Here is a 27,873-nt window from a genome sequence, read left to right as displayed (position 1 = left end):
AGATCACAAACATACATCACAGGGTTGTAGGTACGTGTGCTGCGGGCTCCTACCATTGACTGAGCTCGGCGCGGCTCTGTTCCTCTCGGCCGAGCTGGAGTCTGAGCTGCAGCAGGAGTAGGCATAAGAAAGAAAGCACAGCACATGACTGAAGAGTCTTCTTATTCCATCTGACTGGCCCTTTATTTGCATGATGACAGCTGCCTGCTGGGCTTGTTACTAAGCCAGTGCAGAGGAGGAAGTTATTCTCAACTTAAGGCTTTTTTTGTCGATCCACAGAACACACCACCTCCTTGTTTTTCTGAAGCTGACTCTTTCCCTGACGCTGGAGCAACCAGTTATCATCCTATCAGCCCCTGGCGAAGCAGTCACACATACCCTGACACAGGCACTGGCAAAACCCATAAACTAAGCAAACTGTCAGACTCGATGGCACTAAACTAACACATACAATTCCCAGAGTTACTCTCTGGATCACTAGCAGGTAGATTCCTAGAGGCAGCGAGCCAAAATATAAGAAGCCCAGCAGCCAGACCAAGATGCGTGGGACGTGATTACAGAACTTAGACAAGGCATCGTGATCAGCGGGCCCGTTCGAGCCTATCGACACGGAGTCCAGGCTCTGCTCAGCGTAGACGTTGGAGCTGCCATTCCGGCTTGGGGAGCGCTGCGAGTCCCTCTGAACCTCCATGATGGTGATGACCAGGCAGTTGGAGGAGTCACAGGACGGGCTGGTGGAGGAGAAACTCTTCGGGGTCAGGACCACCTCCCTGTTCTGGTCAAAGCTACTGGACTTGTCCCGCATTGCCAAGTGGGACATGACGTTCACGTCATCGGGCAGAGCGGAGACCTGGTACTCCGTGATTTCAGTTTGGTGCCGGCAAAAGGGGCAGGGAATGCAGCCTGCTCCGTCAGCGACGTCCAGGATCTTAATGAGGCATCGGGCGCACACCCGATGAAGGCAGTCCAGGATCTTAGGCTTCCGGTTGTGAACATTGTAGCGCTGGTAACAGATTTTACACTCCAACTCCTCCGGGGGAGGACAGTCTTTCTCTTCTAACGTAGTCTGAGGGCAGCTCATCTTCGAGTCATGTTCTGAGGACACATATGGAGACAGATTGAAAACAAAAAGGCGAGTTAGAGGGATAATTAATAGTGTTTAGATGAGCATCACGTGTTCTTTCAGCTTCCAGTGAATTCAGGCTGATCTTAGAGGACAGACTGAAACAAGAGGATGTTTCTGTTCCCAGCAGGAAGAGGTCAGAGCTCAGCCTTCTTCCCTGACAGCTCTGACTCTGTATACCTGCTGGCAATGAATGATTTATGGCTTGGGAATTAGATCAGGGTGTCATCCCTGTGCCCTTTGTGGCAAAGCAAAAGCCACTACCGATATTGATCTGTGGGAAAAGGTGGCAGGGAAAAAACAATTCAGTACAGAGTTATTGCATCTTTCAGATGAAATTATAAACCCCTGAAATTTAGGGATTTGACATAGTTCCTTTTAGCCTCCTCTTAGTTTTTGCTTGTTTATTTTCCCACAGATGAAATAAAGCCTTGCCCAATGTGATCTGAATGGCAAATCGCTGCCACTTGTTGAAAGGCGTTCGTCCATTTCAGGTTGTTTGACTAAATTATTAGTTTTAGTTGAGATTAATCTGTGCGTGCGGGATTAAACGTCAAATCGATTGAAAATTATTAAAGCAAACCTCCAGAACAAACACAGACGGGTATGACTCCCTTCCAATAACTGAATAACTTCTCAAAATATTGGTCTATATTAATATACTGGTGCATCCTCATCCTCACACACGCATCGTTGTAGAGTAGTTTCCACTCAGTCACGAGTGCACACCCAGACAGCTGCACACACCGACTTGTGGTTAGTTGTAGTCCTTATTACTGAGGGAGCTTGGAGGACTGCCTCTCATGTTTGCCCAGTGAAACCACATGTGGGCACCACAAACTATAAATATCCTGGTGGGGCCCACAGCTGTTAGGCAGTCCCCTTACCCTAGAGGCCCGAGCTTGGTCTGTGATTGTGTTTAGGCCAGTGGTATGTGTCAAAGTACCATGCCAGGACCCTGACCCCCAAGTTTTCCCTGCAGAACATTGTAACAAATTGATAAAAGCTACATATTCCTAGTATTTACACTGCTTTACTCATAAACCACTGGACAGATTTGAGTGAAAGTTTCCAAAAATCATTGGAAGTACATCTACAAGTGATTTAGAGTCAACCTGAAACAGCTAATCGACCTCAGCCACCACAAAGATGGCTGCAGCACTCCCCTCTCAAAGTGTTGGAACAGTGAGGCCAGTTCCTTTACTTTTGCTGTAGACTAAAAAAAACATTTGGGTTAGTCACCAAAAATCGACTATGAGACACGAAAGGAACATTTCAGCTTTTATTTCCAGGTGTTTTAAGGTTTGACCAAAACACCTATGACTTCATAATTTAGTTTAAAGCTTTGTTGTAAAAGTTGATGGGGAATTCGTATTCCTTCAAGAAATTCTCGGCCTTTAGTTTAGGCTGCTTTCTAGGTACTTGGTTTTAAAGGAATCCTTTTTACTACATTTTGAGATAATCGTCAAGTTGATCTACCCTTTTTTTTTTGACACAGCCTGCCCACAACATGCTCATTATCAAAGAAACGTAATAAAACTGATGCAATTAATACAAAATCTTTGTGGTTAATCACTATAAAGCTATTGAGCACGTGCAGCAGAAATCTTTGCTGCTCTACACATCTACTGACAAACCAGGAAATTTAGGGTTCTTGCATCAGATCATCCAGTTGGACAGCCAGACTCCTTGCATGACATCACTTCTGATCCGTTTTTCATGCTAAGACAACACAAACCAAAGTCTGGCTCAGGAACTTTAGTTTCCTAGTTGAACTCATATATACGGGGCTTGTTTTGCAGTGTGAGCAAACAATTATCAGCCACTAGAAAGTGTTGACTCGGACAGCTTTTTTTTTTTGTACAATATAATCAGTGCCTCTTCTATTATTCATTTGTTAAAAGATGGCAAGGGACTTGTGTGCGTTCTGTAATGTATTCTCCAAATGTGGCAATCAGCAAGGTAAGCACAGACATGGAAGCCAATTAAAAATGTATTAGTGAATGTTAAAAAGGTCTTATAAAACCTCAGGAGAGTGCTTTCATTAACCTCAGCTGAAGTGTTTGATTCCTCATGTTGCCTCTTGCTTATACCTAACAAGTCCCCCTCCCATCAGTGGAGATTAAAAAAAAAGGCTGTCATCTATTCATTCATGAACATAAAATATAGATTGAATGTTGCATTGGCAAATACCCAGCAGGCCTTTCTTTGACTTGCTGACTGTTAAATATTTCAGCAACAGGTCTGTTGCGTTAAAAAGCCCTCTGAAACATGTCAGAGAGGAGAACTTCTGGATCAAACCCAAGAGCAAAAGTAGGCAGAGTGCCACGGCACTGCAACTGTGCAAGAAAAATAAAAACCTTTAACGTATGAACGTGCGTGTCTTTGGATTAGATAAAGCACTATACATCTACCAATTTACCATTATGGCTACAAACTGTCTATTAGTGTGTATAAAGACCCCTTTTATCACTAATATGTGTTTATATTTATATTCTGCCCATGCAACTTAGTTTTTATTATCTGAGTGCAAACAAGCTGAGTAATATCTGAATTTTGAATCTGCAGCTCACACAGGTGAGGACTATCTATTATGTAAGTTTAAAACAATTTTCAAGGTTTTTTTTTTTTAAAGAAAGTGGGGGTCTTATACATAAAGAATAAGGGTGAATGTGTGTAAATCTATTGATCAGACACTTTTTAGGATCCAAATAGATTGCACATATTACGCGTTTCCTGTAGTTTGTTCTGCCTAAGCTTCCCACCATTTGCTAGATGTTCCCAGACGCTCCCTTTCTGAATCTTATTTTTATTTTTTTTCAGCTGACAACATAAAAGCTGTGGTTGGAAATAAGAAGTTGTTTGCTCCCTTTCCTTGAGCATCTCTCTCTTTAAACCGAACTCAAAAAAAGTCTAAAAATGAATTCAAAGGGTGGATTTGAAGCAACACAGCAGAACGCGTCTGTAATTGGAACAACATTTAACATTTTGGAGTGAGTGATTTTGAGAACCTGTGGGAGTCACACAATATCATTTTGCTTGTCTTCATACAAATTTATAGATCTAATTATATCTAATTGCAACGCGCAGAACCACTTCACTGGTGTTTTCAGATCCTCGTTGTTTTTATGTGGCCCATATGGCCAAATCTTTCAGAAACTTTTTCCTTTGAAAGGATCTTAAAACAGTCTGAAATGGGTTATAGATAATGACTACAGCTGATTCTAAGTCTGTAAAACGACGCTCGATGAATAGCTTCAATTTTGATGCTAAGAGGTTAAGTCGATTCTGCTGCAACACCCAAAAAAGACAATTCTTATAACATCTTTGTGCTTATTTTAGTAATTATGAAGAGAATGAGTGATTTGTGGAGGGAAACGTTTTTGTTTGAGCACATGGGAGTAGTGTTTGTTTCATATTTCCCCCAATGATGATTTATTGTCTCCCCAGTCATCATCACAACAATAAAGCTTTTATTTGCCACAACGAAGGAATCATTTGAACCCTACACAGAAGTCCCTTTAACCCAAACCTCAACGCCTTCCTAAACTGTCACACCGGGACAAAAAACATGGACAAATGCAGCCATCCTGCTCGGAGAAAGTGGTAAATCTTGAGAGGAACTTTCATTCAAAGCTAAGGTTTGAGAAGTTTATCATCATTTCTGAATACTGTGTTCATGAAAGGAAACAAACCAAAGTGCTGGGTTGGGTACCATTAAAAAAAACAAAATGTTAAAATCTAAACCCTAACAGGACCAACAGGTAGAATAATGTATATGCAAAGTAATAAAAGAACAGGTAAGCAGCTTAAAAATGTGATTTTAAAAAGTGCCAATAAGAATAACGAAGTGCGCTTTAAGCTTGTTGGGTTCACAGCAGCTCCTGTCTTTCTGTTTTGTACCAGACGAAGAAGACAAAGGAAAAATTAAAACTTTTACATGAAATCAGTCTGTCATCATAAGTCCAAATCTAAAAAAAAAAACTGGCTGGTAATTTAACATGTACAGTCTAGCAGTGTTGAAGACTGAAGATGGGTGTTTTCCCCTCTGGTTCCAAAACAGTTCCGAACGCTTTAATTTCTTTACTTTCTGCCACATTACAATGCAAGCAACAAAAGAGCTCTCAAGCCTAAAGGGATCTAGAAAAAATGTTTGTATTTTTAGCCTACATTTAAATGATAACATTTCTGGACACTGCATTTTAAAGAAATCACTGCAGAGCAATATTCATACCGCCTACACCGATTATTGTGTGGACCATAAAGCATTTACTTTTCCAAAAACCCTTAAACTAAGAGAATCGCATTTATTTATTTATTTATATAATGTCGCCAAGCAGGAACCCCAGTGTGCCCCCCCCATCACCTTTGTTTTCTGTCTCTCTGTTAGTAACGACAGCCCTGACCTTCGCTGTCACGGTGTCTTCTTTGTGAATTCAAAAGATTGTGCTGCTGCTGCTGCTGCTGTTACGACAGCGTTCACACTAATTTACAATAACTACATCTAAAAAGGGGAGCAGTGCAGTAGACTTCCCCTTGTTAGAACCTTGAATGATGTGTTTATATATTGAGTTATGTTGTAATATTCTTGAAAGGTTAGTTTAGCAGATTAGCATCCAATTAAAAATCACCAGATTTGTTTTAAAGCCTGTAACAGCCCCCCCATGAGAACTTGGTGAGGAGGACGATGGATTGATGGAAGTTCAATTATATCTTTAGCACATTGTTGAGATCTCAACAATGTGATCTCATTTCCAAATTGGGTATTATATTGTAACACCCTGAAACTGGCCAGATACCCACAGGAGCTGACCACAGGCCAGTCGGAGGTGCTTGGTCTAATTTCAGAGGCAGCTAGTACAATGAGACTGTTACTGTCTTTTGTAGTACCTGTCTTCAGTCACTTGTGTGTACATGTTCATTCCCTTCCTGTGTTTTCTTTTTGCCTCACTCCACTCCAGCCAGCACGCCTCCTGCTTGGTATGCCGAGAAGGATGTGGAGTCAGCACATTAGAGCAGAGAAGGTTAATATGTTTATGCATGCACTGACGCCTCATAGCTTGTTAAATGAGATCACTGCTGCGGGGACCGTTAAGTAACATTTGAGTTGGCGAATTAATGGAATGGATTAAAGGACATGATACTGTTACCGAGATCGTGAGGCGGCAATTAAAATAACAGCAAACCAGCTGATGAGAGGAGAGAAAGGTGGTTCCAATGCAGCATTCACCCGCAGCTGCGGCCTCACTTGGCACCGTGACTTTAGGAGTTGCTGGTTGCAGGGCTAACTCCGGCTGCGCACGTACAGCAGTGCGGATACGTGGTTGCGTTAGCGCTCAAATGATGAACTTTAGCTGGGTTCGATTTTGGACTGAATGCATGTTTGTACAACCTAAACCAGGGGTGTCCAATTCTGGTCCTTGAGGGCCACCATTGTGCATGTTTTCCTTGTTTCCCTGCTCCAACACACCTGATTCAGTGGTTAAATTACCTCTTCATGTTCTGCAGAAACCTGTTAATCACCCATTGATTCAAATCAGGTGTGTTGGAGCAGAGAAACAAGGAAAACATGCAGGATGGTGGCTCTCCAGGACCAGGATTGGAGACCACTGACCTAAACCAACACACCCAAATGGTCTCGTGCGCCATAATTTCCTTTCGACCAGTCTGAAAAATGCTCCACGACCACGACTGTTCAGTTTTAAAACCCTTGCTACATAACGTAAAGTCACAGCTAGCTTGGAGTTTGAAACAAGGTGTAGCCTGATAGCAAATCGAAGCTCATTCCCTGCATTTTGCACAACCTGCTGTAGTGTTCCTGCGCCGGTCCTTCAACCCCCTCTGCGACGCTCCTCAGAGACGTGTGACTGCCCATCGTTATTGTTGATCAGCAAGACTCAGCCGTGCTGCGCGTCTTACTAGTTGCCCAATTTAGTTACTTAAAAAATCTTATCAACACATCAGGCCGAGAAACTTGGCTCCATCTAACCAGTGTGATAATGATCAGACCTCAGTTTTTCACTAAATCAGATATTGATTTATTCAGTTATCAGGGCTCATTTTGTTCCTTTTGTTATGTTTCCTGTTGTGCAGGGACACGGTGGATTATTGAAAATAGAAAAATGAAAAAAAGAAACGTCTTCGGAGATTTCAGGGTTTGTTTTGGTGTTGTTGTTGTTTTGGAGAGGTGTTAAAATGGAGCGCAGTCGCAGCAGTCCTCGACCGAAATCATTCGAGTCTTTAGCATTTTTGTCGCTGGTGTGTGGAGAAGGTCAGGGTCCCCGGGGCTGCAGCTTGGTGGGTGGGGGTGAAACGGATGGAAGAGGGTTTCTGTTGCACAGCTCTGTTTGTTGAGGAGGCTAAATGTCACGGCTCCGGCTGGCCTGATGCTGGCGCCCTCGCGCCTCCCCCGCCCACCTCATCGTGTGCCTCGAGACGTTCTGATTCCCCGACTGTAGTTCTCCAACAGACGACACCGGCTCCATTCATAGTGGGTACAACTGGGAATTAACATGTCTGCTGGGCAGAGAGAAAGACCATAATCAAAGTCTTAAGCTCCTAACTGGCCTGCCCTCTGGTATTTATAGGAATATTTAGGCTGCCTGGAAGGAATTGGAGCCACCTTGGTGACTTTTTTGTCATTACTTATTAAGCTATTCTTTTTGGGAGTTTATATCTTTTTGCTCTGTTAGTCTTTTCTCTTTCTTTTATTTGACCACGCATCACGGCTGACTGTGTCTTTGCTCATGTATATCTCATGAACCACTGCCCAAATTTAAATGAAACCCTGAGAAAGTAATCATTGGATGTACACCTACAACTGATTACGTATCACATGAGGTCGGGCATATTGTTATTTTCACTTCTTTAACAAGTTGGTCTTAGTCTAAAACTTTGGCGTTAAAGCCGGCGGGCAACATGCATTTCTTCCTGGAAAGCTAGGGCTTTAATTTACACAGCAGCCAGCAAAGCTCTCAGTTTTTCTATAACCAGCAGCTTCCCTGGAGTTGGCTGAATGAAAACCCCAGCTTGTGAAATGTTGCTAAATCCTGGCCTAATGATGCTTGAGATTTATGGTTCTTTGCTTGGAAGCGTCTGTGTTGGCTCGTCGAAAGAAAGATAAAGATAATGGTTCAGATGGCTGCAGAATGTGTAAACAAAATCGAAAAGGGGCCACGCGGTGGTTCGTGATTTATCGCGAGGGACATTTCTTGTGGCAGAATGGGAAACGGATTGATTTAGTTCCTGTCGTTTGTGTCACAGAACGTTTGGCTCGCTAAAAGCGCTTGCAATGAGACGAGCTGTCTTTAGGTTGAAGGAAAGCGTTGAGGGTTTTTGCTGCAGATTAAATAAGCAGCACAGGCATACATCTTTGTCTTCCCCGTTGAGACGACGACATAGTAAAGGTATTTTTATAAATAACGAGCCCAAGTAATAGCCAGTGCCCTTTTTCTTTTCTGACAGCGTTTTGTCAAAGTGCGATTTGGGACATATTGGTGCTTTACAGACACTTATTTCCTGAAAGAAATGTCGCATTTTAACATATGTAGCCTGTTATGAAATATAAGATTCATTAGCTGTAACAGAATCATCATGTGAAGAGTTTGTGTTCATAGTTTGCTGCTTTTTGATGAATGATTAGGCTTCTTACGGCCTTGTCCTTTTTCCTGATAAGTTTCATGCAGAAGACATTCTCGTGCAATCTCAGGTCAGATAGATTCTGCTTTCTTTGTCTCGTCCCTGGAAGAATTTCATTTTGTAATAAATTGATAAAAATAAAAAAAAAACTGGGTCATCTTGTCTCCATTGCTGTTTTTTTTTTTTTTTTTTTTTTTTGCCACAGCATGGCCATGCACTAATAAAAATCAGCAGATTAACGTCGTGATGAAGCTATATCACGGTTGTGTTTATAATTTTAATCTGTAAATTTGACTGACTTAAATGCGCTTAAGAAGGTATTAAGTGTGCGATAATACATTAAAATCGATGTGCGTTTCTATTAATGTTAAATTTGTATTTTAATCCTAAAATGTTTAATTTTAGCAACAAAAATGATTTGAAACGGTTCTGTGTGGTGTAGAAAATAATTAAATGGTTCATTGAGCCAAGGCTGCAGTGGAAAAAAAAGTGTGATAATAACAATTTGTTTTGCAAAAATAAAAAAAATGAGTATCTAGTGATCTCTGTAATTAAAATAGCAAATAATCTTCTTTTAAAGTGAAGTTTTCCAACAGGTATGGCTTCAGAAATAATCCCTTTTTTATTCTAATCCTTTTTATTTCCTTTAAAATTGATTATTTCTCTGCCAGCTGCCATAGTGCCAAAAAATAAAAAAATCCCTTCATGTAATGCTTGGCATCATTGTGAAGCTTGGGGATTCCCCTTTTTTTAATATAAGGCTGTAATTCCCGATGACATCACCGCAGACCAATAAAAATCCAGTTTTCAAACGGCAAAACTAGCTTGTTGCCAGGCCAGGTGACAGATCATACATTTCAACAAACTACTTGTCATTTTGAAGCTTTAGAGATGGAGGATTTGAAAATAACAAGTCAGTATTGACTCGGGTCACAAATGTTTGCACGTGCATATTCCAGGAAGCCAGCGACGAATTAGAAACTATTAGAAAGTTTAAACATGAGGAACTAAACAAAGGCATCTCTGCCAAGGCAATACTGCACAAGACAGACAACAAAGTAGAAGAAAAAGTCTCATTTTGCATTTAAAAGAGCTGAGACTTTGATTTAACATTTTTTTACTGTGATAATCCTTGTTTTTTTCAGATATTTGATTTCCAAAAGTCAAATATGAACTCACAAAGGCTGTCCATCCAACAGTCATTACATCATCTTGGTCTTTTCTCTGTCACTGGATAACACTTCCTTACAGAAACAAGCATCAGTTTTAGGGCTGTGTTGGGAGAAACATGAATTCATCTCGCACACAGTTTCTGAAATGTATCGGCGGCCCTCTTGATAAAGGTTTTCTCTAGACTTAGATCATGGTGGAGTAGTTTCTTTTCTGCTCCCTGTTGCTGTCTGCTGCGTACAACAAGCAGGAGCAGTCAGGGGGCCCAAATCTGCTTTTTTGTTGCAGCTTCCCGTTTGAATCACTGGGACGGAGCAGTCCCCGTTTGACATTATCACTCCCGAGCCTCGAGGACCGTCGGGTTCGCACCGCGTTTGTAATCTGTCATTAAAACACGGCCCCTTTGCTCGACTGCTTCCGTGTACATTTTCACGACTTCAAATCCAAACAAACAAACAACCAAGTCAGCAGTTCATCCTAATGTCGCTTTAAAGAGTCAGGCAATTTGTTTGTTTTACGCTTTAACGAGCAAGGCGGTGTGATAAACTCCCACACACACGCACACACACACACAGGCTGAAGGAAGACCCAGGCCTTAGTCAGAGCTCGTCTTTCTCATCTTCAAAAATTGTCTCAAACCGCAGAGCAGCAAACACACACTCTCTTCCCCTTTCCCTGTCTCTTGCGTTCTCTTCCTTCACTTTGAAATGCCGCTCTCCTTTTGCTTTTTCGTGCCGGTGTTATTCTGCCAAAGTGGCTCGTGTTGCAGTAACACGTTTGCCACTTGTGTGAGTGTGTGTGTGCCGCACTCCCAGCAACAGTTCAGAACTGCCAGCAGCTCGGCCACTGCTGCTGTGTAATCACGGCACCTTTACTGGGAGTTTCTGGAAACACTGGCATGTGTTTGACACACAAACCGGGGTACACCCCCACCCAACGACAGCCCTTTACAGAGAACATCTGCAGATTTGTGTGTGTGAGTGTGTGTGTGTTATTTTTCCTCACCTTGTCCCAGTGTGTGTGACTCCCCCTCCTCCACACCGCTTGTCTCTGCTGCGCTGTCCTTCATGTGCATCCTCCTCCTTCATAGCAACACTCCTCATCTCATTCCTCTGCTCCCGTGTGTGTGCCTGTGCGTGCGTGTGTGTGTGTGAACACGGGCGCGCAGGTATACCGGAGGCAGACGTCGACCAGGCTGGCTGCGTTGGAGGAGGCGGCGGAGGGGAGGACGGCGTCTTACCAGAGGGAGATCCTTCACCTGCAGAGGCTGCTGAGAGAGAGACAGGAGGCTGAGGAGAAACTGCTGCAGTTCAAACGGTAGGAGGGGTGTGAGGAGAGGAGAGAGAGAAGGAGGGGAGAGAGGGAAGGAGAGGGAGGAGAGAGAGAGAGAAGAGGCCGTTAAAGGGAGGAGGAGAGAGATAATGTGTGAATGAGGGAGATTTGTGTAGTTAAATAGCAGGGATGCCAGATACAGACTGATTTAGGGTCTAATTTACCCATCAGAGACAGACACCACATAAGTTTGCTCAATATCAACAAAAAGTTTCAAAACCAAAAATTGAAGGGTTTTCCTTTGTGGTTCTCTACATTTTTTTTAATGATTGCTTACACACACAAAAAAAATAAAACAAAAAAATTCCCACAGTTGGCAAAACTTTACAGTCGAGTAGCAAAACAGCAGCCCAGATGTGCCCGACTGTACGCACAGCGTCAGCCTTCCCGCTGCGAAAACGCTAAACACGTTTACCTGCTTCAGACACAGAAACACATCCTGACGTCTCGGGCTGTTAGCCACCAGGTGTGCAAACACACATGGGTGTAGCTGAAAACGCACAGATCAGGTATGAACACTGACTTCACACACATAGAGGGTCTTCCCATGATGCCTTGCGTCGGAGCACATGGGCTGAGATGTCGATAAAGTCTTATGGCCCGATCCAGCCAGATAAAGAGACCAGACTAGATTTTTTTTTTTCTAAATTAGTGTATGACTTCTACCGGTTGTAACAAACTGTAATAACTCAACTTTTGGATGAAGATCTCGACTTCAACAGTGCCCAAAAAAAAAAAAAAAGTCTTTAAACCTTGTTCTTCCTTCAGCTGTTAATAATCTGAAACAAGTCGTTTGTGTTTGTGGAAATTAAGAGAAAAAATGTAATGAATAGGAACACGAGAGTCGCAGTTTGTCAGTTTTTGCTCGCTTTGCGTCTTTTTTCGCATTTTCTGTTGTCTGACTCTTTATTACCAAAATGGGGAAGCTTTGTTGTTGAGCCAGTAAGTCCCTGGAGATTGCCACGTTTTTCAAGGGAGACCTCGAATAAAATAATATAATTTAATAACCACACCTATTAGCTAATAATTATCGCCCACGGAAAGTTTCTGAAACCATATTTTGGTTCACTTCCGTTTCCCTAAACGCCACTGATTCCAGCAGACAGCCGAGCCCGGTGAAATATAAATAAACAGATGGAGTCTGATAAATGCACTGCGTTGCACCTTCAGCACTTGTTTGCAAGGATTTACAGCTAAAATGCTTCCCTTCGGGGGCAGAAGTGAGAAGCGAACGTTTGATTTATATTCATCAGATTGACACTAACATCCTCTCCTGACGCCGCAGCTGTTTGTTGTCACATTCATTTAATCATCAGGCTGGGTTATTAGAAGCTCTAAGCGGCCCAAATAACATTTCATTCAGCTTTAACTTGCTTATTTTATATCTCCAACCCAGATGTGAACAAGCCATGCTCACATAGTTGTTGGTTTTGGATCGTGCGAACATCGACACATTCCTGCATGTATTTGTCAGTATTGTTGATTCTTTTTAACACCGGCATGTAACACCTGACCTTACACAAACCAGCCTAAACGCCAGGCTTCGGCGGGGATTCTGGTGCCTCGCAAACAATCGAGCACTTCATCTTTCTTCCCCTGTCAGTCTGTTTTTAGATTTGCCTCTTGGCCCGCTGCCTGCTGCTATCAAATGAAAGCAAGCTAATCAAATTCTTTAAAGAGTCCGTCCTGCTCTGCCTGGAGGGCATCGTAATGACAAATCAGGCACATTACCTCATATGTCACCGGCTGATCTCAGCAAGGTCGGCCGTGCTTTTAATTCAGATTTTCTTAGTTTATTTCAATATTTTATGCCTTGAAGTTCCAGCTTGGATCCAATCCACGCGGTTAAAAAAAAAGAAAAGATGTTGGGTTGTAACAGAGAGGAACAGATCCTATCAGTTATGATGAAGCCTCTCTTATCACGATCAGCTTTTATGATCACCTAGATGCACGAAACGCCGCGTGCTTCGTTCTCGAGAGGCAGCGCTGAACAGATGTCCTTCTAGATGCTCTTCTACAGTCAGGTGCTCAGACAGGTCTCTGCTGGCTGCTCCCTTTTTTGTCCCGGTCCAAGATTAATGTCTCCACAGCATGGCCGTGCGTCTGCTCTGTGGGACTTTTTACACCTGACTTTATACAAGCGATCCACCTGTCGTACCGTTCCTCTGCCGCACAGGAGCAGTGCCGGAAAATCTGCGGGATGAATTGAAAGTTTATTGTTTTGGTTTGTGGTTTGTGGAGAAAAAAGAAAAGAGGCCTTTTGAGACTGAGGATTTCCTTCCAAGAACGTTACACTCACTGTTGTTTTTATCAGTAATACGACGTACAGCACGTATCTTTGTGTTCGTTTTCTGACGTCTTTGTAACAGTTTTTTAAAAAATCCTAGATTAAACCGGAGCTTTTAACCCGGTCAACGTTTGACCGTCACATGGAACCACATGTGCTCGCTCTTCAATTTTTACATTCTACGCAGCAGGATTTTAAACCAACTCTATAGGTTTTTATTGTAACCTTTTACAATGTGCCAGTACTTATTTACCAAGAACTAAAAGCAAAATGCAGGAGTGTAAAAAAAAAAAAAAAAAAAAAAAACTGAGCACATTCAATAAATCAGCTGCTTGTAGAGCAATGCTTTGAAGTAATTATCTTCTGCATGAACCTAGTCCAGCAGTTTGGCCCACTCTTCTTTACAACTTTGCGTCAGCTTATTGAGATTTGTGCGCATTTGTTTCGTTGCAGATGCACCTGAAGTGTCCTGTTGAGCAGTAGCTTTGTCGCAGCGACCCAGAGCAAACTAATTGGAGCCAGGATGTCTGTCATCGGTATGACAGCATGTCCATCTGTGGCGATAATGGCTGTCCCTTACGTAGTTACATGTCCTGCGTTTGCTTCAGAGACAACTAGAGAAACAGAAGGACTAGGACGCGGCACGGCAGAGAGGGATCCGGATTGTTACACCGTCCCTATGTGATACCATAAATCTGACTGTAAAATAGATTCAGTTGTTAGTTTTTGAGTTATTTGATTAATTAGGAGGTACAAAAAAATCTCTTTAGGTCCCACTGCAGCATTTCAAGCAGGTTGAGGTCCAGAGTTTGGGATCATTGTCCTCCTGAATGAGACATACTTATCCACTCTGAAAAGATATATTATATATATGACTGCTATATTAGCTTTATCAAGTCACTAGGACAAGTGTAGATAGGAAAAATGGTCTGAAAAAACTTGAGCTGCTGGTGGTGAGCTCCTATATTTCTGCTTATTGTGAGCAAACAAGTTTACTTTATTCTCTGGTGGGGCATCAGAAGCAATTCACTAGACCGAAGAGAAATTTCTTACTTTCAGGCCGAGGAAAAATCTATCTCTGAGTCATTCCCCTCCCCATCTGATCCACTGATTTGTATTCTGCCCGTGAAACAGCTGCAAAGATGCTGATAGGTTGTGATTGCTGCCTGCCAGCTGAGTTCTGCGTACCCTCCGGGGAGACGGCACTGCCTGAGACTTCGTGGAGCTCTGGAGAGGATTTATCCTTCAGATCTCGATTTTTTTTCTCCCCCTTCTTTAAACGCAGCTCTATTTTTCTCTAAATGCAGACTTTTCTCCCCCACCCCATTACCTTGCCACAAAGACATGAACAGATCTGCTTTATGGAAACAGAAAGCAGCCTTTAAAAAGACTTCACAAGTTTTTTAATTTGTTTTTCTGTTGTGGAAGAAGAAATGATAATCCAGGCACAAACTGAGAATCTTCTGAAGAGTAAAAGTTTATTACACTCGTAGACAAGGGAGAGCAAACTCATTCTTTAACAGATTCTGGATGCTCCAACTAACAGAATGTCTGTCTGTTTATTGCATGCTGGGAGTCCCCCTCTGCGTCCGAGCAGCTGGTTCATTCAAAGGTTTACATTTTACTAAACAGAACACCTGAGACAGAATCTGGTTTCAACCAGCACTGTGGTGTTTAAGACCTTGACCAACATCTCTGCCCTGAGAAATACAGACTGTGCTTCTCTCTAAGTCAATATAGATTACTTAAAAACAGATAGACACAGTCTCAAAGCTTACATGAGTGCATCAAACAGCATTAAATGTTATTTCTTTATCTTAACATCTTCCTCTTGATAAAGAGCTCCAGTTTCATTTAATTTTCTTTTCAGAGCCAGCCAAGTGAAATGATTTTATTCCTATTATATTATTCAGATTAGGTATAGATTCTGTTTAAAATGTGTGTGTGCAGCAGGGTTTAGCATAGCTGACATCAGCGGATTGTTGAATTGTATGAGAATGTTTTGTTCAAGTGTAAACCATATTTATACATATATATATATATATATAGCCCTGTACACAGCTGTCTTTATTTAACATGATGATAGTGCTCTGAATTGACCTCGTGGATAAAGCCAACAAAGCATAAACAGTTTCAGACATTAGTTTATTCCCTGGGTTTCCATGAAGTTCCTGTTGGTGTCCAGTTGTTCTATTAGGACCGCTGAGGATCACAGCTTTTTTTTGGCTTAAGCTACTCAGGATGAATAAATTCAGTTTTTCTGATCATGGTTGTGCATTTCTAAGACCTTTAATGACATGCGATGACCCAGAATATTAGAGAAAAGGTCTGCGGTAATATGAAAACAAGCGTTAAATTGACAGTGATGACAGTGGATCTGAGAGGAAGCAGGGGCGTCAAGTAAGTAAAGTTCGAGTGTTGGAGCAACTCCTCCTCATGCACATGACAAATGGATTTATGTTTAAAGTTAACTCAGAGAAATTGACAGGAGAGAAACTGTTAGGATTAGAGTGTTTGAGTTACTTTTTGGGGTAATCTTTTATATTAGGTTTATTGTTCGTGTTTCTGTAGTTCTGTTTTTTCTTCTTGTGATCCGTGTGTTTTTGTCTTTTCCCTGTTATGTTCTTTTGCTCCCTGTGCCATCGCTCACCCTCCCTCAGCAGTTAACCACCCGCACCTGGTCCTGATTAGTAATCTGTCATCTGTGTCCACTCCCTCGTTACCTCAGTCCATACAAGCTGTTCCTCAGCCTCCATCACTCACCGATTTATTGTTGCTGAAATGCTCCGTCTGGTTTTCCTCGTGTTTCCCTCTGCATGCTCCCTGTGATCTCTGCTATTAGTTTCTGCTGTCATGTCAGCCTTTTGTTTTTGTTTTTTTATCAAATAAATTAGTTTTACTTCTGAGCTCCTTCTGTTGGTCTGCGTTCTGGGTCCAAATCCTCCAACACCTCCATCCACAGACCTGATAGAAACGAGTCAAATAAAAACAAAGTCCTCCAGTTATTGATAACTAAAGTTTCAGGAAAGGCTTAACAGAGCTATGAGGTTTTATTAGTATATCTTTAGTGCTCGATGTGCACATTTTAACACAAAGCAGGCCGTAAATGTCCAGAATAACCACTTATACCACAAACAATAAAGGGGAATGTTAATCTGTATATTTAAAAAAAAAAAAAAGCTTCTCCCAAATATTTTTTTTCCTCTTCCTCTTCTTTTTACGTGTTTTACTTGTTGACTCCACTTCCTCTTGCGTAAAGGCTCTTATGTTTCCATTCACCCTTGTAGTGAACTCGGGCTGCCACTTGGTTTCCTTTTGTGTTCTTTGTTGTCTTTTTCCTTTTGAATAATTTAGCCTGCTTTGGTCGTCGTTTTTATTGGCTGCACTGACTGAGTGAGCACTGTTGAGTGTTAACAAAGGATTTAGAGTTTTATTCTGTGAAACAATAAAATTTACATGTTTTTTTTTACTACAAAAACAAACACAACACACTTTATTTAGATGTGGAAGTTTCGGACTGAGATTTCTTTTCTTAAAACCAACATTTAGGCATTAAGACATGAGCTGAGGTCTGAGGAGAAGGTGGCATGTGTTCCTTCTATCACTCTGAAACACATTTATAATAATAATAATAATAATGATAAAAAAAAAAAGATTTCCTCTTATTTTTCTCACAGTCATGTTCTCCAAACATATTTGCACTTACCCGAGAGCTAAATAAATCAAATTTAAGGAAACCAGTCCTCGGGCCTAAACAGTGATGAGAAGTTTTTTCACTTCCTTTAAAATCACGCCTTTGGCCATGTTTAAATATTCACATGAGCCTTTCATCTTCTGCCAATGTGGTTGAGGCTCGATGAATGCTGTGGAATCAATAGGTTCACGAGACACAAACAAAAAATTGCTCAGTTGAGCCTCAAAGAAAACGTGTTAAATATCTATGTGCAATATTTGTGTTGTACAATCACGACAGGCAGACTGGGGCTGCCAGCTGCGTCGACAGAGTAGCTTTAAGCCATCAGCCATTGGAACACACAAGAACAACACACTCCAGCGATGATTTACCAGCTTTCTGAATCTATCTGTATTTTCAAGCACCATGTGTTTCATGTAACACTGTTAAAAGATTCAGAGATTCCACAAGGATGCATACAAGGCAAGGCTGTAAAGCAGCTTTAGTATTCATGCCAAGCTGATGCATTAACCAATTAAAATCTACAGCAACATATGAGTTTACTGGTTCTCGTGCTAAGATGGTGCCTTTGGTTCTAATGCAGTGAAACAAATATCCGTCCATTATCTGCTGCTTATTTTGGCGTCGGGTCGTGGGAGCAGCAGCTTCAGCAGGGACGCCCAGACATCTCTCTTCCAGCTCGTCCGGGAGGATTCCAAGGTGTTCCCAGGCCAGGAGAGAAACATAGACCCCGGACACGCTGGAGAGACTTCCCTGGGGTCTCCTCCCGGTTGGACATGCTCAGAACACCTCCCTAGGGAGGAGTCCGCCTCAACTTGCTCCTCTCAATGTGGAGGAGCAGCAGCTCTATTCCGAGTCCGTCCTGGATAACCAAACTCCTCACCCTGTCTCTAAGTGAGAGCCCAGCTATCCTGAGGAGAAAACTCATTTTGACCCACAATCAGCACCCCACCTTCACTATACACAGTGAAGGTAAAGCTATGCTTCCCCCACTTCAGCCACCTGACTGTTTACTAGAATCTTCTTAAAACTCCCACATCCAAGCCTTCGCCTCTGCAACAGGCAGGGTTGCAGCTCGCTTGGCCCGCCGATACCCCTCAGCTGCTCCCAGAGTCCAGCTCTGGTCCTACCAGCTAACAAGGCTCGATGGAACTGAAACAAATATTTTTTTATGATGTGAATGACTCCATGGGCTTGCAATCAGAGCATGTCAAGGCATCTTCATTTTAACACACAGGGTGGTTTATGACAGCTGTAGCAACAGAAAAAATTCAGCATTTTTTTTTTGTGATTAAAATGTCCTTCGTTACTCTGATTCTGTATTTCAGTGGAGGTTTTTCGAACTGTAATCACATCCTTACAAAGTGCTGGTAGAGAAAAGCAAAGCCAAAATAAAGACCAAGTGAATGAAAAGTAGGAAGTGGAAAAAACAAACAGACCCAAGGTCAGTCCTGAACACAAGTCCCATGCTTGGAATTCAGTTTAACAATCTGAATGCAACAACCTGAAGTGACTCACTGAGAAACACTCGGGGCTGCTTTGTGCCTGATGAATGAACTTGAACGAACTTGAGGAAGTGCTCGTGTTTAAAGATTCATTCTAAAATGGAGGACAGGGGTTCCTCGTAGGGGCATTTTTTAAGGCTTTATGTTTCCCTTCAGGATCCTGGCCGCTGGTAAGCCAGCGTTTGTGATCGTTGAGGTTTAATCCAGTCGAGTATTTCACCAGGTCTGAGTTTAGCCAGTCAGAGTGATGTATATGACAGAAAAGGTTGTTACAGCCCACTGATGAAGGTTCGAAAAGCAGAAGTGCTCTCTCACAGATGGGTCTGTCTTTTCTAAAAGCACTGATGATGTGTCAGATCTGTCCTTACCAATATCAGTGCCCAGTGCCTAAAAAACGTCTTACATGTTGCAGATAGCTCTTGAACAGCCTCGGTTTGGAGAAATAGAGTTTAATTCTGACTGAAATGATGAGCTAATGGGTGGTCTGAATGCTCCAGTCTCCAAAATGTTTCAGCAGCTCATACAAATGCTATTTTTAAACCTTAACACCACCATTAACACAGTTAATCTGAGAAAAAACTAAAATATTATGGCCTTTCTGCAGGAAGTGCCCAAGGCTGCACCAGATGTGCAACAGCTAGCTGCCGCTGCCGCCATTTGCGTTTGCAAATAACCATAAATTTCACTTTAAAGAACCATGTAATGCGAAACAGAAGGCAGTGGAAAGGTTTATAAAACGGTGCTGGCTTACTGTGTTTGATGGCAGCAGTCCACTTTAGTCTTAGCCCTGCTCAGACTAGCCGTTAGCTCATCAGTCTGATCAGACTTGAACTCTGTTTTTTATCTGAAATTGTTGAAAGAGCTATCTACAACAGGTATGATATTACCGTTCTCACTTCAAAAGATTTGAACTATTCTTTAAACATTTCTTTCCCATCCTCAGCCGATCCTCTCAGACTTGCATAAATGCAAGAAGAAACAGCCGAAGACATCTCAGAAGTTATTTAAAGCCAATTTCACACAGACCCTTTATGCTACGTTTTCTCCAGAACCCCTCTGCAGAGATTTCCCTGCCATCAAAATCTGCAGACTCTGACCGAGTGCGAATGAAGCAAATGCGACAGACCAACTTCATTTCCTTGTTTCTTCTCCTGCAGGGAGGTGGAGGAGGAGCTGCAGGTGGTGTGGCAGGCAGCGGCGCGGGAGAACCGGCAGATGAGGGAGACTCTGCTGGACCCAGAACTGACGGGCGACCCTGATCCTGCTGAGGCTTCGGAGAAGACCACCAGCTCCTCCCAGCATCCACCCAAACATGGGCTGGATTTCTACTGCTAAGAGACTTAAAGAAAAAAAACAACAACCTGCAGCCGTCTTTGCAGCACAGAGGAAGAAGTGGTCACCCTACTCAGGTTGTCTTTGATTACCATGGAAAACATGCTTCTAGAAGAGTAAAACCAGAAGAAATCAAACTTAAGGCCTAGCATTCTTTGAATTAATGCATATCATTCACCACCTTTCATACCAGAGTTTCAGCTTATGAGGAGAAGTGATGGCGTTTGTAGCCGTTTGGATCTTTGAAAATCACATTATGTGCAACCTCACGCTCAGAGTATGTGTTGTGGATGACTCTCAGCTACTACCACGTCAAATCTCACCTAAATATCTGTAAAACTGACCGAGTTTTGAGCATTTTTGGGTGCGCCAAGGTCGATTAGCTGCGTTGGCCATCTTTAACTGGGTTGACGTTAAAAGTTAATCAGTTGTAGATGAACACCCCGTGATTGCTTTCATTAAAGTCCACCTAGTTGCTCATGAGATATTTTACTAACAGGCAGACACAGGCAGAAACATTATCGATCGCCTGCCTTTTTTCCTTTAGGCGGTGGGCAATAAAAAGCTGAACAAATGAGGTTAAAATGATTTGTTGAAGCAGATGAAAAGTGTTCAAACACCTCACTGAGATTTTTGTTTTGGTCTTTTTAAAAATTATTCCTCAGGGGTTTTAAAAACTTTGCCAAACAAAAGACCTTGACAGAGACCTTCTACAGGAGGGAAGGTCGCAGTGTTGTCTGGAACAACACAGTGCCATCTACTGGACACACGAGGAATCAGCATTGTCCTCTTTTTTTTTACCAACATCATGGGTGGAGAGCAGGGTGATGCTGTAAAAGGTGTCTCTTTATTTATTCTGGGATCTTAGTTTAGAATAAAACCTTTTAATCAAACTCTAAATAAACTTGAATAGGACAACAGCTGAAGCAATAAGTTGTTCCAACTGATTTATTACTTTTAATAGTAAAAGTTAAAGGCATTAAAATAAATCTTTCAAACACTTTGAAACACATATATTTGTAGGCTCTTGGCTCTGTTTTCATATTAGTAATCTGGAAAGGATCAGAATATTTTTGGGACGTGGGTGAAGTCCCGCCCCTGTTTTGTATTTTAGCCACAGCTTTGTAGTGGCTTAGGTGTAAATAAAGTTTTTTAACAATTATAAGCGTCTTTTCTCCTCTTTGCACAAATGCAATCTGTTTTTTATTTTTATTTTACATATTTATAAATAATGAAAAGTATTACTTGATGTACAGGCGCACCATCAACCAACCAGAAATGAAACAAATTAGGGGTTTTTGTGATAAAGACTGCTGGATTTGAAGGTAAAACATTCAGTTTGCCGGCAAACTCAGAGCAGAAGATGTATAAATGTAACAGTTACATAACTCTGCCTAAACAGCTATTAATGTTTCTAAATGTTTACTTTAAAACTGAACCATCATGATTATTTCTCACCGATGAGATGACATTAGCATATACTTGAACACTTTTTCTTTTAAGAATCAGAGCCTTTAATCCAAAAACTAGCTGCTCATGTAACAAAACCGTTTTAGTGAACGTGTTTTTGCAGCGTTGTTACATTTTCTTTCTTTCTGTAGGAGCACAAAATCTGAGATGGGTGGAAGAAAAACAGAGTCGACTCAGAAGGAGCCTGAAGAGGACCCTCCCCCCCTCCTTCAGCTTCACACTTATTTAAACACAGTGTTACTAACTAACTGCTCTATAGATCTTTTCCTCTAGTCCTGAGGGAAAAAATGGCTCCAACATTGCAGTCGTCCTAAAAACAGCGTTTTAAATGCTGAACATTATTTTTCATGTAACACTTCCTCATCATTTCAACCACACCAGGTTAAATCAGCCAATTAAACAGCTTCAGTCCAGCTTGGATTTTTTTTAAGAAATCTTCAGAAACTGTTCATCTCCTGGGATTTTAATCACATTTATCTGTAGATTTTTTTCCTCAGATTGAATATGTATAGGCCACGGTTTTAGAAGAAAAATATTCAGATATTTGGAAAATATCAGCGTTTTGCAGAATTCGTGCCACAGTGTGCCTGAACTTGGACTGCTTATTAGCTCTTCTGAACCTCTGGAAGTCAGATTTACATCATTAGGTGTAACTTAAATGCTGGTTCCTAAACTTTTCAGGTTCTGACCCAAAAGATCACAGCAGCGGAAACTTACAGCTCCAGTTACTGGTGGCTGAAGTGGACAAACGTGGCTAAGAAGTTAAAAAACAAAACAAAATACAATAACAGCACAAACAGCCTATCAAATGTTAAAGTGTTTTTTTTTTTATCAATTTATTCTTTATAGCTTTTTATATTTTATAACATTTAAAATATCATTTCTGATTTCTGAATATCACCTCCCAGCATGCCTCATGACCCACGGGGGGCTCCGGACCCCACCTTTGAAGAAAATGCTGAGCGATGCTGTCTCAGCTGGCCCAGGTCTTGTCAAATGTTGATTCAGGAGAAAATCTGGAAAATTTGGATTCTTGTCTTTAAAGGAAATAAGGTTGCTGCCTAAAATTCACTTACTTGCGACTCGCCTTCCCTGTGACATGACTTTCTGCTTGTTGCAAACCTTTTATTAGCTGCTGCAGAAACACTTTCTCCTCTGTCTCTGTAACCTGTAGTACCAGCTCGTGTCCAGTAGGTGGAGAGCTTCTTAAAGTAAGTGCTGTCCGGCTCCTGTAAAAACAGTGCAGCATAAATCAGATGTTACCCTGAAGATATGAAACTCTCTGTGAGCTTATCTAGATCACTTATAGCACCAATAAAAGCTGTGGTTTAAGGGAAACGTAGCTGATGGTCAAGAATACGTTTGGTTTGTTGGTGTCATCTGTTTTCTTTTACTGTAAACTATATGTGCTTTAACTCACCTACATGTGGAGCATTATTAGCTCAGGTATTAAAGCTTGAGTTAGGTGGAGAGAGATGCTGAATGTTTTTACCTCTTTGTGTTCTTCGGAACTGAAATATATATATTATATATATATTTACCTGTGTTCATAGATGTTTATATACTGGAGCTGATTTCTAATTATTTGAACAGATTTGAAGCATATCCATCTGTTTCCTTTACCTGCTCGTTCCAGGGCCAGGATGCCTGGTGTCTATCTGCAGTGGTCATTAAGAGAGAGGCGGGGTTCTCCTTGGACAGGTCTCCAGTCTCAGCACAGGGACACACAGAGACAAGCAGCCATTCACCCTTTCACCTAATGACAGTCATCCTAACATGTAACCCACACCTGTACGAGGAGAACACGTGAACTCAATGCACAAAGGCCCCAGCTGGGAGTTCAACCTGCGGCAGCGATAACTAACTGCCTCATCCTGCATCCAGCCCTCACACACACAAGGAAAACATGGATTACGCAATAAGTTAGGTGGATTTTACATTCACTGGCTCCTGTGCGTTACCAAAAAAGAGGTAGTAGATGATTCCTAAATATTCTCGTCTTTGACGACCATCAGAAGCAGCTCTGGCCAAGGTACACACACACACACACACACACAACCATCCAACCGTCCGCATCTGAGCTAATGATGAGAAAGCAGCTGAAGTGGAACAACACATGGGCTTTTCCATCCCAGTTGCTTTCACAAAGTGCACTTATTGTCGTTAGTTTAGTTATTTACAAAGTCCAACTACAGCTGGATGCAATTATGATCAACAATTCATTAGATGTGATGGCAATAAAGGTAAAAAAAAACAAAAAAACAAATGTTTTAACCAAAAAGCTTAGTTTCTACCAAAATGACTAAAGAATTAGCAGTTCAGTGATTTTTTGGTACATATGTTGATTTATCCTTCTTACCTAAGTTCAAACATGTTCAGGTTCATTCAGCCATGCAGAAAAACAATCATTAATTTGACACAAAATCTAAAATCTGAACATTCAGACTTTTTTAAAGATATTGATACAAAACACCTGGATCACCCAGATCGTTAATGCAAAATCACTTTAAGATTCGAGATATTTTAAACACTTCTCTTGGCGTGAGCAGAAACCCAACGTCAGCTTGTAGATCCTGTGAAGTTACCTGTTTTATTATTTTCTTTAAATTAGTGTTTAAACCAAATGCCCGCGGCAGCAGTCCCCGTGATGCCGTCTCATCTACTGTAAGGGATTTTAATTGGTTTGTCATTTGCGCCATAAGGAAGGAGCAGGAGGACGTTTACCTCTGACCACGCCAACCTTTGATCTTCATAAAGCGAGGCAGAGAGTTCACTTCAGATCAGTGTCAACAAGCTGCTCTTCATCTTCTCCGTCCTCCACACAAAGGTACTGTTCTGTTCCAACACTTCTCCTTTCAGCTTCCTCACTTATTTACTCCTCTGGACTGATTAACCTTTATCTTTAATACTGTTTCTTTAGGTTTTATTAGCTATCCTTTGTTTTCTTTAAGCTGAATACAACGCTAAAAAAATGTTCTGCTGCTGTAAAATTTATGTAACAAGTTTAAAGAAGTCCAGTTTTTCTTGAAGAGGCTAGAATATACACACGACTATCTGCACGACTCCGTGAGCTTCTGGGGATTATTGTCAGGGGATGAATTTCGAAATTGTCAGCAAGCCAAAAAGTCCTCTACCGGTTGTGATTTTGTGCGAGTTTACCTCCTAACCGTCTTAAAATATGAAACAAATGTTGTTTTAGAACCTGTACAGGATCTTGAGTCTCAAGAATCCAGTCTTGAGACTCAAGACTGGATTCTGTTTATTTCCACACTGATATTTCAGAATAAATCCTCTCTGAAGACTACAAAGGAAAAAACAACAAATAGTCCCTCCAGGCTGATATTATATAATTATATAAAGACAACAATAATCCAGTTTGGCAAGCAGAAAGTAATATTTCCAGACTTAGATAAAGAAAATGTTCAAATAGCAAAGCCAATAACTCAACATCTGTGCAGAGCGTCTTAAAAGATTTGAGAAAACCCGACGAGAGAAAGACAAATCAATAAAAACTGTCAGCCTCCACAAATCATTTCCAGCAGATGAGCAGAATGTGGACGTCTACAGAAACAGAAAACATTTCAGCAAAGACCCGACACAGGACCTGAGAGAGGCTGGACGTCAGTGGTCCCCAAACCTTTAAGCCTCCGACCCACAAAATAACAACCACAGAGACTTTTGCTGGTTCAGCACTGCTGAAAATAATTTACCAAGCGTATAACGACAGCACATCATCTCATGACCCCTCACTTGGTGTTTCATGACCCACAGAGGGGTCTCGACCCCAGCTTTAGGAACAGCTATGCCAAATTACATAAAAAACTGAACTGAAAATCACTTGGAAGTGGTCTTATGAAGATATGAATCAAAACGTAAAGTTGAAGGTTTGTCATTATTTATGTTCGAGGATTGTGGAGAAGCTGAATGTTTGTCGTATTTTGTAAACAAAACCTAAACCAGTGAAGACGGAAACTTCAGCCAAACTGATAAAATTATTAACGTTGTCAGATTTTGTTATTATGTGGGAAACAACTGACTGGCAGCAGCTTCAGCGATCCCATTTAGATAACAAGAAATGAGTGTTGGCTGAAGACTTTTGCACAGAGCTGTACACCCATCCGCCATAACATTATGACCACAAACAGTGAGTAACACTGGTCAGCTTGTTACAACAGTAAACCACAGGGGGAATAACAATGCATCCTGGGGTTTTGATATTAACGCAAATGTTACTTTTCAACTCCTTACGTGACACAGAAAGCCTTACAGCAGCACAGCCCACGGGTCCAAAATGACCCTCTTTTTTCAAACATCCCTGTCCCAGAAACACCATGGCACCTCCCGAGCTTCGGTATCCATGCACTGACTGGCCCCAGCTGTTTAAAAGCGAAAGAAAAACCCGCAGATATTAGCCATGGGGTCACAATGCTTTGACTCATCAGCGTACTGACTTATGTTCCATTCAGATGTATGGGTCGGTTCTGCTTTCTCAACTGTCTGTGAATTCAGGATGCAGCAATGATGACTCTTGATGATGCATGTGGGGCGGCAGTGGCTCAGGAGGTAGGGGTTTGTCCTTTAACCGGTGGGTTGCTGGTTCGAACCCCCGCTCCATCCGTCTCAGCCGTTGTGTCTCACCTACTGGTGGTGGTCAGATGTAAGGATGGCACTGATGTGATGTCAGCCTGAACAGTGAGTGGCTGATTGTAGTGGGAAGCGCTCTCGAGTCCTCGGACTCGACGACACGCTCTACAAGTGCAGACCGTTTAGCTGTGAGAACTTTGACACAGTGTGAGAGGAGGAGACAGAAAAGAGAACTTGTCATTCATTGACTCCTTAGACGCGGAGCAACTGGTGAGCAGATTCAGGATTTGATACACTCCCAGACTCTTATCAGGGGCTGAGATCTGTGTAAATTCACCAGGACTGTAAATATCCCAGCACGCACCATCCTCACTGTTACACACGTTTTCGACATCCCCACGGACGTTCTTTAAAGCGTCTGTGAGTTTGGAATGACTCTGCTTCCTTCTTTCAGGGCAAAAATGAAGAAAGAAAATTCTTTTGAGAAGCGCAGCGCCCGCCGAGTCTCCTTCGTAAGTCTGCAGACGATTACCAGAGCACTCCTGACATCCGAACGCGCTTCTTTGCCATCGTTTCGCCTGCATCCTGCGCCTTTGTTCCACGCGGGCGTTTGATCTCTGGGTTGAAATGTCCTCTCTTTCATCCTCGCTCGCACGCTGCAGACGCCTCAGGCGGACGACGGGATTCGATGGAGGACTGGATCTGAAGTCTCTGGTCCAGAAGATGCCGGTGCTGCCGACAAAGCCCACCACCCGTCTCTGTTCGGGAAGTACCACCACAGCCTGCAGACACTCAAGCCCTTCCGCTGGTCTTCATCACAGTCAGTTTTGACACGAAGTACCTGTGATCACTGAGTGGTGAACAGTGATGTCCTTCAGCATTTAAATGTCGTTCCTCATGTCTAGATCCCACCCTGTGGACAATGCCGGCTTCTTGTCCTTTACAACCTTTGCCTGGATGACCCCCATGATGTGGTCCATATTCAGGAACAGGCTGGACATGTCCTCTCTTGGCCTGTCTCAGTTTGATGCAGCTGACACCAGCGGAGAGAGGTCAGAGTCTCCCTTTGACGTTTCATGTTTCTGCTGCTGGATGCAATTCCAATACATCTCCTGGTGATAGAAATTATAAACTAAATAGAGGAAAAACTTGGTATCTGGGAAGCTTAAACTCATCGTTTCAGCATCTGATCTGTTGGGAATAATTAGATGCTTGGATCTGATCGTCCCCTGATGGTTGTTTTTCTTACAGGCTGCAGAGACTCTGGGAGAAGGAGGTGACACAGAAAGGCGTGGAGAAGGCCTCGCTGGTCCGCGTGATTCTTCGCTTTCAAAGGACCAGGCTCATCCTGTCGGTTGTCATCGGGATCCTGGCCATGGTGGCGGCGTTTTTTGGCCCGGTGAGTCAGCAGCCGTAGCTCCTTGGCCTCGTCAGGACGGCCGCTGTTCTTCAAACACGCAATATAATGCAGATTTGTAAAGATATTATTAAAGTGTGAGCAGAGGTTTGCTGAGATTTTTTCTACACTTTGCAGTAAAACAGCTTCCGACATGAGGCTTCACTTCTATGGGGCGCCGTTTGTAAACGAGCTTGTGCTCAAAATTCATGCCTAAATTTTGTCACATTTAGCTTCAAACACTGTTTAAAAATGTAGTGTGGATTTTCTGATGTCACTTTTTACAACATTTAGCTAGTTAAATGTAATTGTTACAGCTACATGCTAAATATAAATCTAAAT

At 42.1% G+C, this 27,873-nt stretch overlaps 3 protein-coding genes across 4 annotated transcripts in view; 2 read left to right on the top strand and 1 right to left on the bottom strand.

The window, feature by feature from the left end:
- The window catches only part of cep89 (centrosomal protein 89), a 37,871-nt gene extending 16,670 nt beyond the window's left edge, over positions 1 to 21,201 (top strand). The window contains exons 17-18 of one of the 2 annotated variants that reach the window (XM_017425890.3): positions 11,100 to 11,248; positions 19,907 to 21,201. In XM_017425890.3, the coding sequence (XP_017281379.1) occupies positions 11,100 to 11,248; positions 19,907 to 20,084 (327 nt within the window). In that variant the 3' untranslated portion in view covers positions 20,085 to 21,201. The remainder of the gene's footprint in view (positions 1 to 11,099; positions 11,249 to 19,906) is intronic. The other variant, XM_025007951.2, reaches the window with a different exon arrangement.
- Positions 277 to 11,105, bottom strand: zgc:165481 (uncharacterized protein LOC100073327 homolog). Its single transcript, XM_017425889.3, has 2 exons — positions 10,937 to 11,105; positions 277 to 1,095 (listed from the first exon to the last, which is right to left on the bottom strand). Exons 1-2 carry the CDS (start codon positions 11,004 to 11,006, stop codon positions 350 to 352), a joined length of 816 nt encoding a protein of 271 aa, XP_017281378.1. The 5' UTR covers positions 11,007 to 11,105; the 3' UTR covers positions 277 to 349.
- A 3,097-nt stretch (positions 21,202 to 24,298) lies between the features above and the next one.
- abcc12 (ATP-binding cassette, sub-family C (CFTR/MRP), member 12) overlaps positions 24,299 to 27,873 on the top strand; it is an 18,929-nt gene continuing 15,354 nt past the window's right edge. Inside the window, exons 1-5 of the mRNA XM_017425851.3 lie at positions 24,299 to 24,378; positions 26,590 to 26,647; positions 26,798 to 26,955; positions 27,041 to 27,187; positions 27,387 to 27,534. Of these exons, the coding sequence (XP_017281340.1) occupies positions 26,597 to 26,647; positions 26,798 to 26,955; positions 27,041 to 27,187; positions 27,387 to 27,534 (504 nt within the window). The 5' untranslated portion in view covers positions 24,299 to 24,378; positions 26,590 to 26,596. The remainder of the gene's footprint in view (positions 24,379 to 26,589; positions 26,648 to 26,797; positions 26,956 to 27,040; positions 27,188 to 27,386; positions 27,535 to 27,873) is intronic.

The sequence above is a fragment of the Kryptolebias marmoratus genome, linkage group LG15 (assembly GCF_001649575.2).
Source record: "Kryptolebias marmoratus isolate JLee-2015 linkage group LG15, ASM164957v2, whole genome shotgun sequence".
NCBI lineage: Eukaryota > Metazoa > Chordata > Actinopteri > Cyprinodontiformes > Rivulidae > Kryptolebias > Kryptolebias marmoratus.
Note: the sequence above shows the minus strand (reverse complement) of the source record. Positions and strands in the feature narration are given on the sequence as shown.

Bases quoted from the DNA above. Each gene is read 5' to 3' on its own strand.
- zgc:165481 (XM_017425889.3), bottom strand. From the start codon at position 11,006: ATGCACATGAAGGACAGCGCAGCAGAGACAAGCGGTGTGGAGGAGGGG. The intron at 1,096-10,936 runs GTGAGGAAAAAT...ATGTGTCCTCAG, and splicing joins GTCACACACACTGGGACAAG to AACATGACTCGAAGATGAGC.